This window comes from Dreissena polymorpha, chromosome 8, assembly GCF_020536995.1.
Source record: "Dreissena polymorpha isolate Duluth1 chromosome 8, UMN_Dpol_1.0, whole genome shotgun sequence".
In the NCBI taxonomy this organism is placed as follows: Eukaryota; Metazoa; Mollusca; class Bivalvia; order Myida; family Dreissenidae; genus Dreissena; species Dreissena polymorpha.
This window is the reverse complement of record NC_068362.1, coordinates 32,693,650-32,708,366: the sequence shown is the minus strand read 5'-3', so window position 1 is coordinate 32,708,366 and position 14,717 is coordinate 32,693,650. Positions and strand designations below refer to the sequence as shown.

General features: G+C 37.9%; 1 protein-coding gene across 1 annotated transcript; it reads right to left on the bottom strand.

The window, feature by feature from the left end:
- Positions 1-1,623: 1,623 nt before the first annotated feature.
- Positions 1,624-14,378, bottom strand: LOC127842573 (elongation factor 1-beta-like). The gene is made up of 6 exons (XM_052372137.1): positions 14,209-14,378; positions 13,844-13,966; positions 10,849-11,024; positions 8,575-8,700; positions 5,350-5,417; positions 1,624-1,735 (listed from the first exon to the last, which is right to left on the bottom strand). Exons 1-6 carry the CDS (start codon positions 14,286-14,288, stop codon positions 1,649-1,651), a joined length of 660 nt encoding a protein of 219 aa, XP_052228097.1. The 5' UTR covers positions 14,289-14,378; the 3' UTR covers positions 1,624-1,648.
- Between the last annotated feature and the right edge of the window lie 339 nt (positions 14,379-14,717).

The following is a 14,717-nucleotide window of genomic DNA, read 5'->3' as shown; positions in this document are numbered from 1 at the left end:
GAGTAATGTTTTGAATTCAGGTAATTTAATAGTCACAACTTGGTGTAATTGTTGGTCCTATTTAACAGTAAAAGAAACAAATATTTCGGCAATTGATGAATGACCGATACGAAATAGCAAGTCCACCGATAACAAGCTCGTAGCTTCTGCAGACATTTCTCTCCCATGTCGGCAGATAGATCTTTTACAGGCTGTGAAACAGGGGAGCTTACCTTGCGATTGCCCTCTCAAAGGTGATACATGTTCACGGAAAACTTGCTACTGCTGTGTGTTTGTCGGTTTGATTTTCATACATTTTCAACGTCATTCCTTCATATAACGGCGTAAGTTAACTAGTGCTTAGTGCACGTACCTATAACCAGTAACTGACAACTGCCGTTCTTGAAGCAAATGTAGGGGGATAATGGCCGTATAAAGGAGTTTATATCAAATGAACACACCAGTCATATGGCCGCGCAGGGGAAGTCAATTGAGTTGTATTGATATTATTTAGGTCATGTCGTATCTTTTCGTAACCACAGTCCTATCGAATTGTCATGGAACGCATTGAATATTAGGCATCTTATCGTATCATAACGCAACAATGCAGGATATCCAGTCATGATGATCATGTGCGATCGAAACACTCCTTAAGGACCTATGTTATTGTATAACATCGTGGCACCAATAAATGCCTATCATGAACTGATCGCAACAAAATGCAAAGCAACGTGTGCCAACGTATGGACAAGCATCACTTTGTATCCAAGCCCTAAGGCAATTGGTCACTTGCCTTAAATAAAGGACCAACTTTTTGTATATAATGAGAATGCAATACTGCTCCAGCAGCTGGAGTTTCACTTCTTTATATTAAAACTCGGTGAAAGACCATGGTCACTTACACATGGCAAATCGGGGTAGGGAAAGATCACACGAGCGTGGGAGCCCAACTATAGAACGTGCAATACGATATTTGCAAGATGTGATACAAAAAGTTTATTGTAAATTAAAGCTCTATCAAATTATGTATTGCCATTATTTATTTAAAGAAATACATAAATGCATCACTTTATATTTTGTTCTGAAAAAAAAAGTTAACAGACAGAAGTGAGCTATTTGTGCAAACCAAGTAGGATCAGTATGAGCCCTTTCAGTATTGCAATTGCTTTTTGTGCCGCTTATAGCCTATAGGGAAACAATCATAGTTATTTTAAGGGCTACCTGCAATTCAATAATAAAAGGATCAATACCTTTGTATTTGTACAAAATAAATGCGCATTCGTTAAATCCCCTGACTGAAGCAATACATTGACAGCATGGCTGGTGAGAACGCAACGATTTCGTCATTGCTATGCCATGCTGTTGAATTCAAATAATTATATTTAATTTTAGTCAGCGTGTGTACACTACAATTCAATACACACCCACTTCACAAACGCGACAATATGCACATCTAAATCTGGATTTTAAATGAGTCGGATAAGTGTGTTTTCAAAATGTATGAAATCCATAGGAATGTTACGTCCTGCTTTTATAAAAGCCTTTTTTTAACTATATCATAATTTTCCCTCAGGTCTATCATGTTTACTTCTGAGACCAAGATATTCTTACAGCACACCACACAACAAAAAGACCAACACAGACTACAGCAAAATAATTTATTAGCACTTTAGATCTTGTTGAACGCTACAACATCCACTGACTGCACGTGGGATTCAAAGGCTGTGATTTCCTCTTCCAGGAAGTCTGTGCCAACCTGCAACAGGCAAAAGAGTGATCAGTCAGCCATTTAATCTTTCCCACTCAGAAGCCAAGGAATTTTTTCTAATCTTTGAAAAGTAGTCTTGCCCCTCTCTCTCTCTCTCATTTTATGAAAAATTGTGAAAAAATGAGTCCTGAACTGTTCAAAATTGTGAAATTTTAGTCTCAAACTTTTTAGAATTTTAAAATTTGACTCACAAACTTCTTTTAATTGTAAACATGTGAGCTTTGAACTACTAAATTATTATTTATTTTTTAAAGAGCCATCTCTTAGCAAGAAAAAACAAGAAACCGTCGAAGACGGGTGATGCTCCCGAAAAGTTTTTTTTGTCACAATATTGCACTATATATTCAGATTAAAGGAAACGTCTTGAGGTGCATAACTTTGTACAAAATAATACGATGGATGGTTTAGCAACTTAAAAATTTCAAAGGGCCATAACTCTCTAAATAAATCATCTAACCACAACCCACAAATAACATGCGCATCTCCTCAAGGTAGTTAAGCTTCCCATAAAGCTTCATTGAATTCCAGTCAGTAGTTGGGGGGACAAGAATTGCACTATATGTACAGTTTATAGAAAATTTCAAAGGGCCATAACTCTGTGAAAAATCATCCGACCAGAACCGGCTGATAATATGCACATCTCCTCTTGGTAGTGAAGCTTCCCATAAAGTTTAATTGAATTGCGGTCATTAATTGCTGAGAAATAGCCAGGACAAAAATTGTGCACAGACAGAAAACCGCACGGACAGACGAAGCAGCGACTATATGCTCCCCCCATAATTTTTGGGGGGAGCATAAAAAACATGGAAGCAAAGTAAAAATAGCTATCAACAACCAGCATAAAACCATAACAGCCTGCAAGTAACTCGCAGTCTGTTAAGGTTTTAGTATCTAAGGGATGGAAATGAAGCCTTTTAAACTTGAATCCTTTAAGAAAAGGCCACTGTCAATAAATTGTATTTGTAGGGCGACTACGAATGGGTCAAATTGCCTTTATAATTATTCAAAAATGTGTATTACTTCCAATTTCATGAGAATTTCTGGGTTATGTTAGGCCATGTGCATACAGTGTTTTTGTCCCAAATTTGGGAATAGGACTGGGGCACTTTGAATTGGGATATATCGCGTTGTTTTGACTTAAAAAGGGCAATTGGTGTTGTTGTTTTCTGCTCAGAAGTACTTTTAAAATGACAAGAGGGCCATGATGGCCCTGAATCGCTAACCTGACTCATTAAGATCAGATGAAAACTATGACCTCTATTGTCTACACAATGTTTTTCTATGATTTGACCTAGTGACCTAGTTCCTGACTCTAGATGACCCAAATACAATCCCAATCCAGATTTCATCAAGATAAACATTCTGACCACAGTTCATAAATATTGGATGAAAACTGTGACCTCTATTGTCATCACAAGGTTTTTCTATTTATTTGACCTAGATTTTTACCCCAGATGACCCAAATACAATCCCACCCAGATTTCATCAAGAATTCTGACCAAATTTCATAAAGGTTGGATGAAAACTGTGATCTCTAATGTCTACACAAGGTTTTTCTATTATTTGACCTAGTGACCTAGTTTTTGACCCCAGATGGCCCAAATAAAATCTTAACCCAGATTTCATCAAGATAAACATTCTGACCAAATTTCATAAAGATTGGATGAAAACTGTGACCTCTATTGTCTACAGAAGGTTGTTCTATTATTTGACCTAGTGACCTTGTTTTTGACCCCAGATGACCCAAATACAATCCCAAACCAGATTTCATCAAGATAAACATTTTGACCAAATTTCATCAAGATTGGATGCAAACTGTGACCTCTACTGTCTACACAAACAAATTGTTGACGGACGGACGCACAGACACACGCAGGCATGCACAACGGACGCAGGACATCACACGATCACATAAGCTCACCGTGTCACTTCATGACAGGTGACCTAAAAATATGTGTCGGAGATAAACATGAACAGTTGTGGTTAAAATCCCATAGAAACAAGGGCTGTTTGTAAAACATGCATGCCCCCCTATATGGGCTATAAGTTGTAGTAGCAGCCATTGTGTGAATACGTTTTTTGTCACTGTGAATGGTGGTGGTGGTGGTGGTGGTGGTGTAGTAGTAGTAGTAGTAGTGGTAGTAGTAGTAGTAGTAGTAGTAGTAGTAGTAGTCGTAGTAGTAGTAGTAGTAGTAGTAGTAGTAGTAGAAGTAGTAGTAGTAGTAGTAGTAGTAGTAGAAGTAGTAGTAGTAGTAGTAGTAGTAGTAGTAGTAGTAGTGGTAGTAGTAGTAGTAGTAGTAGTAGTGGTAAAAGTAGTAATAGTGGTGGTGGTGGTGGTGGTTGTGGTAGTAGTGGTAGTACTAGTAGTAGTAGTACTAGTAGTAGTAGTAGAAGTAGTAGTAGTAGTAGTAGTAGTAGTAGTAGTAGTAGAAGTAGTAGTGGTAGTAGTAGTAGAAGTAGTAGTAGTAGTAGTAGTAGTAGAAGTAGTAGTAGTAGTAGTAGTAGTAGTAGTAGTAGTAGTAGTAGTAGTAGTAGTAGTAGCAGTAGCAGTAGCAGAAGCAGTAGCAGCATTACAAGACCAATACTTAAGAATGATCAAATGGGAAAAGGTAAACTAGCACTGGCAGTAAATATGGGGCTCATTTACAGGTCAGATTTGGAATCTCTGCTGTAAAATGAGATTTTGAATGAATTAATGGGTGGCAAATCTGTAATAAAAAGAACATGCATAAACCGTTGTTGTTTCCCTTGTTTGAACCATGCTAAATCCTTACAAGTTTGGAAAGAATTGGATGAAAAATTTGGACTTAATTGCATAAACACCATTTTCTCAATTCAAGGGGAGGTAATTCTGTACTTCATGGACCAATAATGCTTATTTTTTGTAGGGTTCGTGTCCTCATTGATATAAAGACACTGTGCAAATTTGGAAAGGATCGGACAAAAAATGTGGAAGATTTTTGAAAGTTTTCAAAAAATAGGCAAAAACGAATAAACATGCAAAGTTCAACGAGCTCCTGCGGCCATGTTTTTTGACGAATCAAATTTCTTTGAACAACTTTTTCAGGGGAGCCTTCAAAGGTCATCCCTGTGAAATTTTTTGAAAATCTGATGAGCGGTTTCTGACAAGAAGATTTTTTAAGGTTTTTACCATATATGGTCATGGCGGCCATCTTGGTTATGTGATCAAATTTTTTTTAACAATTCTTTTGTCCCATGACCTAGGGATGCTCCACATGAAATTTAGTTGAAATTGGCTCAATGGTTTAGTAGAAGAAGATGTTTACAAATTGTTTACAGACAGACAGACGGACGGACGCCGAGTGATCACAATAGCTCACCCGAGCTATCGCTCAGGTGACCTAAAAAAAAACGTTTGAATATTTATGAACTTAGGATAATTTTATTGAGCTCGATAGGGAAATGAACTTAATTTTGACATTTTTTTAACAATATTTCTTTTTCCTTGGAATCCTTCAATTGGGAATTATAGGCAGTCATTAGGGGAAAATATACACTTATAAGATTTGGATTGGGTCAATTTGCATACTGGTATACAATTAGATTCCAGCCCAGCAGCACATTACGGTGGTTCTACATACCTTGTCATCCTCCACAACACAGCTGATCTGCAGCTTCTTGATTCCGTAACCAACAGCAACCAGTTTGCCTGCAATCACACGAGGCACATTACAGTGAAATACATTATAACAATTAACTACAGGATAATTGATTAGACAAATTCATAACTGAACAGCAGTGACCACTTTGGTATTGTTGACTTGACACAGTTTTAAAGTTACATAGATACTCAAAATCAACGAATATTTCGCAAAATATTTCATCACATAAAGTTAACCCATAAAAAATCAGTGTTCCTTATAGCAATAGCCATAATTTCAACGCTAGATGGGGTCAGGTAACATAGAATTAACGAGATATAAAATGCTCATTTTTGTTTTTGTGCGACAATATATTCCATATTAATTTCCTGCTAAGATGTCCGAAAATTTACAGGCGAACACAAGACTGGCTTCGGGCATTCATGTTTCCAAATCTACCCAAAGCCAATCTCACGTTCGCTTGTAAAGTTTGGATAGCCTAGCTGGAAATTCACATTGAATTTACTGTGACACAAAAAAATACCGAGCATTTGTATCGCATTAAATCAATGTTACCAGACCACATTCGCCGTTGAAATTTTAACTATTGCTATAAGAAACAAAGATTATTTATGTGTTAATTTAATTTTTCCTACTATTGTACGAAATATTCGTAGATTTTGAGTGTTTATGGGCTTTTTAGTGTTTAAATTTACTGTTAAAACCATTAGAAGTCAAGAACCTTGAACTAAACTGACTTAGAAGTCTTAAAATCAAAATTTAATAATTTTCATTTATTTTTTGTGTTTATTAAACACTTAACACAGTATTTCATTTTTAAATCTTTACCAAATAGTTATTTGCTTGGATTTTTTTGCCATATCAACAGTATTACAGTCATATTACAGCGGTCAGTATACAAACTCACACTTTTCCTGGGTCAGCAGGTTTTCAAGTACTACGTACACATACTCATGCCACTAAATGACAACTGTCCTACTTTAGTCAAAGGAGGGGGATAATGGCCGTAAAAATGATTTAATGACAAGACGAAACAAGTGACGTTGCTGGGCCAGGATTCAAACCCCCCAAACCTTTATTTGTAGTATGGCAATCTACCAGTTGAGCAAGCCTCCATGTTCTTAACCACACAAAATAGATATGCTTAAAGTGTCATCCAAGATTAGCCTGTGCAGACTGTGCATATGCATTAAGCCCAGTTTTCCAATAGCATTGCTCATATACAATGTCACACCAGAGCTTTGTATTACTATGTAATAAATCCTCTTACTAGTTTCCCACAGGTGCCCGTCAGTCTGTACAGAGCAGACCTAGGCCTCCAGTTCCCCCATGTATTACTATGTAATAAATTCTCTTACTAGTTCCCCACAGGTGCCCGTCAGTCTGTACAGAGCAGACCTAGGCCTCCAGTTCCCCCATGTATTACTATGTAATAAATCCACTTACTAGTTTCCCACAGGAGCCCATCAGTCTGTACAGAGCAGACCTAGGCCTCCAGTTCCTCCATGTATTACTATGTAATAAATCCACTTACTAGTTTCCCACAGGAGCCAATCAGTCTGTACAGAGTGGACCTAGGCCTCCAAATCCTCCATTTATTACTATGTAATAAATTCTCTTACTAGTTCCCCACAGGTGCCCGTCAGTCTGTACAGAGCAGACCTAGGCCTCGAGTTCCTCCATGTATTACTATGTAATAAATCCTCCTACTAGTTTCCCACAGGTGCCCGTCAGTCTGTACAGAGCAGACCTAGGCCTCCAGTTCCTCCATGTATTACTATGTAATAAATCCACTTACTAGTTTCCCACAGGAGCCTGTCAGTCTGTACAGAGTGGACCTAGGCCTCCAAATCCTCCATGTATTACTATGTAATAAATTCTCTTACTAGTTCCCCACAGGTGCCCGTCAGTCTGTACAGAGCAGACCTAGGCCTCGAGTTCCTCCATGTATTCCTATGTAATAAATCCTCCTACTAGTTTCCCACAGGTGCCCGTCAGTCTGTACAGAGCAGACCTAGGCCTCCAGTTCCTCCATGTATTACTATGTAATAAATCCACTTACTAGTTTCCCACAGGAGCCCATCAGTCAGTACAGAGTGGACCTAGGCCTCCAAATCCTCCATGTATTACTATGTAATAAATTCTCTTACTAGTTCCCCACAGGTGCCCGTCAGTCTGTACAGAGCAGACCTAGGCCTCCAGTTCCTCCATGTATTACTATGTAATAAATCCTCCTACTAGTTCCCCACAGGTGCCCGTCAGTCTGTACAGAGCAGACCTAGGCCTCCAGTTCCTCCATGTATTACTATGTAATAAATCTACTTACTAGTTTCCCAAAGGAGGCAGTCAGTCTGTACAGAGTGGACCTAGGCCTCCAAATCCCCCATGTATTACTATGTAATAAATCCACTTACTAGTTTCCCACAGGTGCCCGTCAGTCTGTACAGTGCAGACCTTGTCCTCCAGTTCCTCAATGTATTACTATGTAATAAATCCTCTTACTAGTTCCCCACAGGAGCCTGTCAGTCTGTACAGAGTGGACCTAGGCCTCCAGTTCCTCCATTTATTATATGTAATAAAGCCACTTACTAGTTTCCCACAGGTGCCCGTCAGTCTGTACAGTGCAGACCTAGGCCTCCAGTTCCCCCATGTATTACTATGTAATAAATCCACTTACTAGTTTCCCACAGGTGCCCGTCAGTCTGTACAGAGCAGACCTAGGCCTCCAGTTCCTCCATGTATTACTATGTAATAAATCCACTTACTAGTTTCCCACAGGACCCCATCAGTCTGTACAGAGTGGACCTAGGCCTCCAAATCCTCCATTTATTACTATGTAATAAATCCTATTACTAGTTCCCCACAGGTGCCCGTCAGTCTGTACTGAGCAGACCTAGGCCTCCAGTTCCTCCATGTATTACTATGTAATAAATCCACTTACTAGTTTCCCACAGGTGCCCGTCAGTCTGTACAGAGCAGACCTAGGCCTCCAGTTCCTCCATGTATTACTATGTAATAAATCCACTTACTAGTTTCCCACAGGACCCCATCAGTCTGTACAGAGTGGACCTAGGCCTCCAAATCCTCCATTTATTACTATGTAATAAATCCTATTACTAGTTCCCTACAGGAACCCGTCGGTCTTTACGAACGGACCTTGGCCTCGAGTTCCTCCATGTATAACTATGTAATAAAGCCACCTACTAGTTCCCCACAGGAGCCCGTCGGTCTTTACAGAGCGGACCTTGGCCTCGAGTTCCTCCATGTTGGTCTCGTCATCCCACGGCTTCACGTCCAGAATGATGGAGCTCTTGGCAATCAGCACCGGCTCTATAATCAAAGTGTTACATATTGCAGTGTGTTTTTTTTCACCATTTGGGGAATGGGGCCGGGTCCCTTTGGATTGGGAAAAATCGTGGTGTTTTTACAATAATTCAGCTTAGGCCAAAAAAAAAAATAGTCTTGGTTCAGGGAACCCGACCGCCCCTTTTTTTTGCCCCCGACCCTAACGATTTTTTGGTCCATGGAAAAAAATCTGATGGCGAAAATGCTAAAATCTCGTAAAATTTCATTGAAAACAGCCACCATTTAAACCTGGATTGGTTTTTCTATATTTTTCTCTTTGTTTCAATGAAAGTGTTCGCAATTTGAACAGTGAACAAAAACTGGTCTGCACCTGTATACGAGACATTGCTTGACCTTATTGTTATTGAAGTGCGCATGCTAGCTGGCCAATCAACATTGAGCTCGCTTACACATGAAATAACGTTGTTGAATGAAATGTAAAAATGGGTAAAGCGAAGGAGTAATATTCGGTAATTCATGCGCAGACACTGTGCACTTTGAATACACAGTTAAAATTGTCGTCTGCAAACAAAATAGCGGCCGGTCGCAAATGTCGTATTATTAAAGATTAAAAATGAAAAGAAGCCTGACAATAATTTAATTATTTCCAAGCTGTCTATTGATCTGAATTTAAAAGTGATAATTAAATAATTAGTTCTATGTCGATGATGTTACAACTTTCTGTCAATTTCCGATCAAATGAAAAGATGATAATTAATTAATTTGTTTGTTTTACTCGCACACTATGCTAACTGACAGCAGCGTATTTTAATCAAATGAAAATGTGAAAAACACGCGCGGTTTAATTGTTATTAAAGTTTCGTATTTTTAACACATAGGAAGAGTCATTCATCTAGTCTACTATAAAAATGGAATTAACCACTTTGTCTCTACAGTCGCTAACATGGCGTCTTTAACCTTAAAGCGTCGTTGGACGAAAAAGAGTCATAAAAAAAATAAATTAAAACACAAAACACTAGAGCATTCCAAGAGTCATGGAAACTTGACAACAATTGGCTTCGCTTTGATAATGAATCAAAATCAATGTACTGTGACGCCCTTAGCCTGTACAAACCAATAGCAACATTCAAATTTATGTACACTGCTCACTTCCTGTGCGATGCGCTCAAACCCATTGCCATTTTATAAAAAAATGTACCAGAAGAAAGACTTGTGCTATTCTGAGGTTACCCTCCTTTTGACAGCCACTATTCAGACTCTTGAGCACCTGTCGGAGACTAGGTCAGGTCTCATGATGAAAAAAATTCTGAAGGTCACACCCCAAACACCAGAGACTGATAAAGATGGCTTGTTCACTTTTGAATATGAAGGTCACACTATTACAGACAGACAAACAAAAAATGGTTGGCTCAAAGAAATTTTGGGCCAGCGCTAGCCCTGAAGAAGTGCATAAAGAGCTAGGAATATTGAATAATATACAACGACTAAATACCACATGTGCAATGTTAATCATTTGGTCAGTGTTTAAACAATCATGGGTGCATTAACTGACCCTTTTTCACCCTGAAATCAGTCGACTGGTAAAAAAAAAAAAAAAAAAAGAAAAACCTACCTACCCTCCTACATTTTTCTGGCCATGTTCCCTGAACCAAGACTATTTTTTTATTTGGCCTTATACAATCTTCAGATAACATGCAGCTTTTGTGCCCAACCGCCAAACAAAATTGCATAGAATGTTTAACATGTCTGTATGTGAGTGCCTATTTGTTTGTATGCATATGAATTTATCAACTTGGAACTGTATTTGATAAAACACGGTTATCTGTGTAAGTAAAATTTAGAAGAACAAAATAATGCTCTTTTAAAATTTTCCTTCAAAGTTGCAATTCCTTAATTATTGTTAACTACAGAAGCAACATTTTAAGCCTATTTTTATTTAAAATGTTAATTATTTGCCTTGGATCTTACAGTCTATTGCTTAATTTAAGTCTTACAAGGGTTAGACACATTTTAAAGTTCTGGGATTACTGGGCTTAATGCATGTGTGCTGTGTCCCTTTTATAGGTATTTTTTTGTTTAAATGAAGACTCATATAAGGAAATACTCCAGTTTAGGCAGACATTGTTGTCACAGATCAGCCAGAAAACAAAATCCAAGGTATATGTTGCCTACTTTTCTCCTTCTTGGCAGCGTACTCAGCCAGTCTTCTCTTGGTCTCCTCATCATCTCCATCGTCATCATCCCCGAACAGATCGTCACCAAAGTCACTGTCCTCGTTATCATCAGCAGCGGCAGCAGCACCGCCACTACCACCGTACTGGGCCAGGGGCTTGGCAACACCAGGTAAGCTGTGTGCATACAACATGGCTTAGGTGAACTTTTAGCATTTAGCCCCACATATTAGCTTTAAATAAAACTGATGATCATTTACCATCTTTGGTCCTCATATGTTAAGTGAAATCTTAAGTACTTTATGAACATTTATGTCTTGTAATGTAATCCTATTGTTCTCAAGGATAAGTGACTATTTGGATTTGAATTAATAACTTGTATACTGCACATTGTTATATAAGAGCTGGTTAACATGAAATTTTGCTCACAAGTCATTACAAAAATCAATGCTTTATACAAAGTTAAATCATTTGATCCAGTTCATATACTGAAATTGATTGCAAACTTACATTTAAAGTTTATTTGTTTAAATAGTTAACTGTCTGACATATACACTGTATCCAATATAACGTGCACCGTTATAACGCCAGGGTTTTTTATCTGATTTTGGGGACAGGCCTGGCCTTTTATGAGGGGAAAAAATTGCGTGAAATGCCCGATTTGGGGGGAAAAAATCACGCAAAACGCCGGATTTTGGGGAAAATAAGGAAAGTCTTAAATTATCAATTTAACATATTTTGCTGTTTTCAAAACAAATTCAAGGCAACAGATAATTTAATTATGCAATATGTTATATTTTCTACACTGGATCAGGTTAAATTATGTATTTACACGGCCGTTAATCACGCGCGCCACCTCTTTTTTGCGATGCATTAATAAATGAGCCAATGCAACTTCCGAGGTGGCGCTCAGGCCCGGATGTTTTGAAATTTCATGGACAACTTTACAGGGTGATTAGGTTTAATATGTTTGTACTGCATATTTCGCATTATTTTTAAAATTGGGCAATGTAGTGCGATTCAGCGAAGATTGAGTCGTCTAAAAATGTACAGACACGTGCATTCTCAACCCATTTAAAAACGTGAGAACCTTTATAAGCTGTGGCATGGTGGAGTTTAAAAAGCATTCCGATGAGTTTTTCATGTGTGACGAGAAAATATCCACCCAATTAAATCGCCAACGGCATCAAACGATTGCGTACAACATACATTAGATGCTGCATGCACAAAAATATTGGCTTCTTGCCGACGTAGTAGATAATTTTGCAGTTTTCCAAAAGAGATGGAGCCAATGCTTAGGAGGTGGCGCTAATGATAGGAGGAGGCGCCAATGCAGGATGTTATCAATTAACAGTCGTATCGAAATGACATTATCACATGACGCAGATTTGATAGATAATGATATTTTTTATATTAAATTTATTTTTCAACGTACATACGAAGGCCCAAATCTTTACAGAACATAAACTTAATATGTAATAAATATAATGTAGTTTTTTTTAAATATATAAGTGATCAACTCAATTAAGAAGTCACCAACATGAATGAAACATATTGTACGGTGTATACCAACAATTTGTAATACTCAAGCAAACCAATAACTTAATGTTCAATATTATCAAAATAATTCATCGACATCAATATTTGTTTACAGTATGAAAGTTCACGAAATAAGTATAAGATAACACTTCTTCTTGAAACTGTGATTTGTGGCCGTTAATCCAAATGCTTAATTTACTAAAAGACCAAGGTCAACAAATCTTAATTAGGCTCAGTTATGTTGTTTTTCCCAACTATTAACTCCAAAATATGAAGATAGCTCGGTCTTTTTCCGTTAACATATTTGTATAAATCATGTTAAATGTTGTTATATTACAAAGACGATCGTTTAAATCCATCAATACATCATTAGAAAACTACTTTTTCTAATTAAAACGCACAACTCAAATGTGCTGAAGTAGACAACTTACAAAAATAATGTAAGTCCTGTAAGCGTAATAGAAACCATAGCAAAAAAATATTTCACTTCAAATTAGCTATAAATGCGCATTGGTGCCACCTCCTAATCTGAGTGCCACCTCCTTGGCATTGGCTCCATCTCTTTTTGAAAAATATAAATTTATCTATTAGATCGGCTAGAAGCCGACGTTTTTGTGCACGCATTAACTTGTACAGGTTCAAAGCAATCGTTTTATGTAATGAGCGATTTAATTGGCAGGGAATTTGCTCGTCACACAGGCAAAAGACATCGATTTGCATTTACGAATTCTACCATGCCACAACTTATAATGGTCCTCACGTTTCCAAATGGGTTGTGATTGAATGTTTCTGTACATTTTTAGATGAATTTATAATCGCTGAATCGCACTACATTGGCCGATTTGTTAAAATACTGCGAAATGTCTTGAAAATCATATTAAACCTAATCACCCTGTAAACTTATCCGTTAAATTTCAAAACATCCGGGCCTGAGCGCAACCTCGGAAGTTGCATTGGCTCATTTATTAATGCATCTCAAAAAAGAGGTGGCGCGCGTGATTAACGGCCGTGATTTACAGTTTAAAAAAAAAATGTTTTTTTTTTAAGGGGAAAAAAATTAAGTCTGGGGGAAAATTTACTTGCTGAGGGGAAAAAAATCCGAGGGAAAGGGTTGTTTTTTGGCGGGTCCCAAAGAAAGAGAAAAAGCCCTGAGCGCGGAATCCAATACAATGCGGGTGGGTCTTGGCTCCCAGTTTTTCTTCAACCTTCCATTTCAAAATGAGAAGAAACTATGTAGTATTTCAAAGCTACAAACACATGCTCCACTGTGTGAGCCTCAATATGCAGCTTTAGCAGGCTTTTCTGAAATTTGCAAGGAAGTCTCTTATCAACAAAAGTCAAGTGTAGGTGGTAAGTGTCAACCCTTTTAAGCCTGTGTAGACTGCACAGTGTAATCTGGGATGACACTTTACGCACATGAATTATGCCAAGTTTTCCCAGAAGTTTGCTCAACTTACCTGTCTACACCTGATGCATATGACTTGATGTGGTTGTACCAGCGGAGGGCATGCGAGAACTCAGCCCCAGGAGCTCCAGACATGGCCTTGAACACCACAGTGTCTGCCTGGGAGGGCTGGAATCTGTAAACATTCACTACCAGGTCATGATGCCAGCAGGAATTGATTAACTTACTTGTTTGCTATAAAACTATAAATTAAATCAAAACACAAACGGTGTTGTTTTATCGAAAAATGCCCTTACTTTTTACTGAGTTTGATATCAGTACGAAAGTCGAAACGCTACTTTGTTACCAAACATAGTGGGTACGAAAACCACATTTTTTAAGCATTAAGATTTATTAATTTAAAATTTTTTACATTACCCTTCGATGTAACTTTTGTCGGCCAAGTAGTCATCGAGAGCCTTAAGCCCAGTTTTCGACTTCAAATCTCCGAAACCCATTGTAGTTGATAATTATCGCTGGCAGAAAATTCAACAACGTGTTCCCCAAACCGGTGCGACAGTAAAAAGACCGTGACCGTGAACTTGTCCGCAAAATAGACTGACCTTACTTAAAGTCGTACCACGTGTAAGATTGGTCAAAATAATGCCCATTTTTTTCTTAACAAGAGCTTACAGCTAAATTTAGGCGAGGAATCACTCTGGAATGTTATGTCTTCAATCGCATGCTTCTCGGGTGTTGATATGATCCTAAATTAACTTACAATTTAAATAATGAACTAAAAATATCATCTGATATTTTATTAATATTAGTTTCACGATGATTTTTTTTATTAATGTCGTATAAAGTTATTTTATTTTTATTGACGGCACGGGTAGTGGCAATATTAAACTTTTCCTTCATCACCACTATACTATACTAAAATGGCA

What these genes read in the sequence shown, in the direction of transcription:
- LOC127842573 (XM_052372137.1), bottom strand. Translation starts at nt 14,288, where the DNA reads ATGGGTTTCGGAGATTTGAAGTCGAAAACTGGGCTTAAGGCTCTCGAT. An exon ending in CGCTGCCAAGAAGGAGAAAA is followed by an intron (nt 8,701 to 10,848) that starts GTAGGCAACATA and finishes CTTTGATTATAG; the next exon opens with AGCCGGTGCTGATTGCCAAG. An exon ending in GTGTTGTGGAGGATGACAAG is followed by an intron (nt 1,736 to 5,349) that starts GTATGTAGAACC and finishes TGCCTGTTGCAG; the next exon opens with GTTGGCACAGACTTCCTGGA.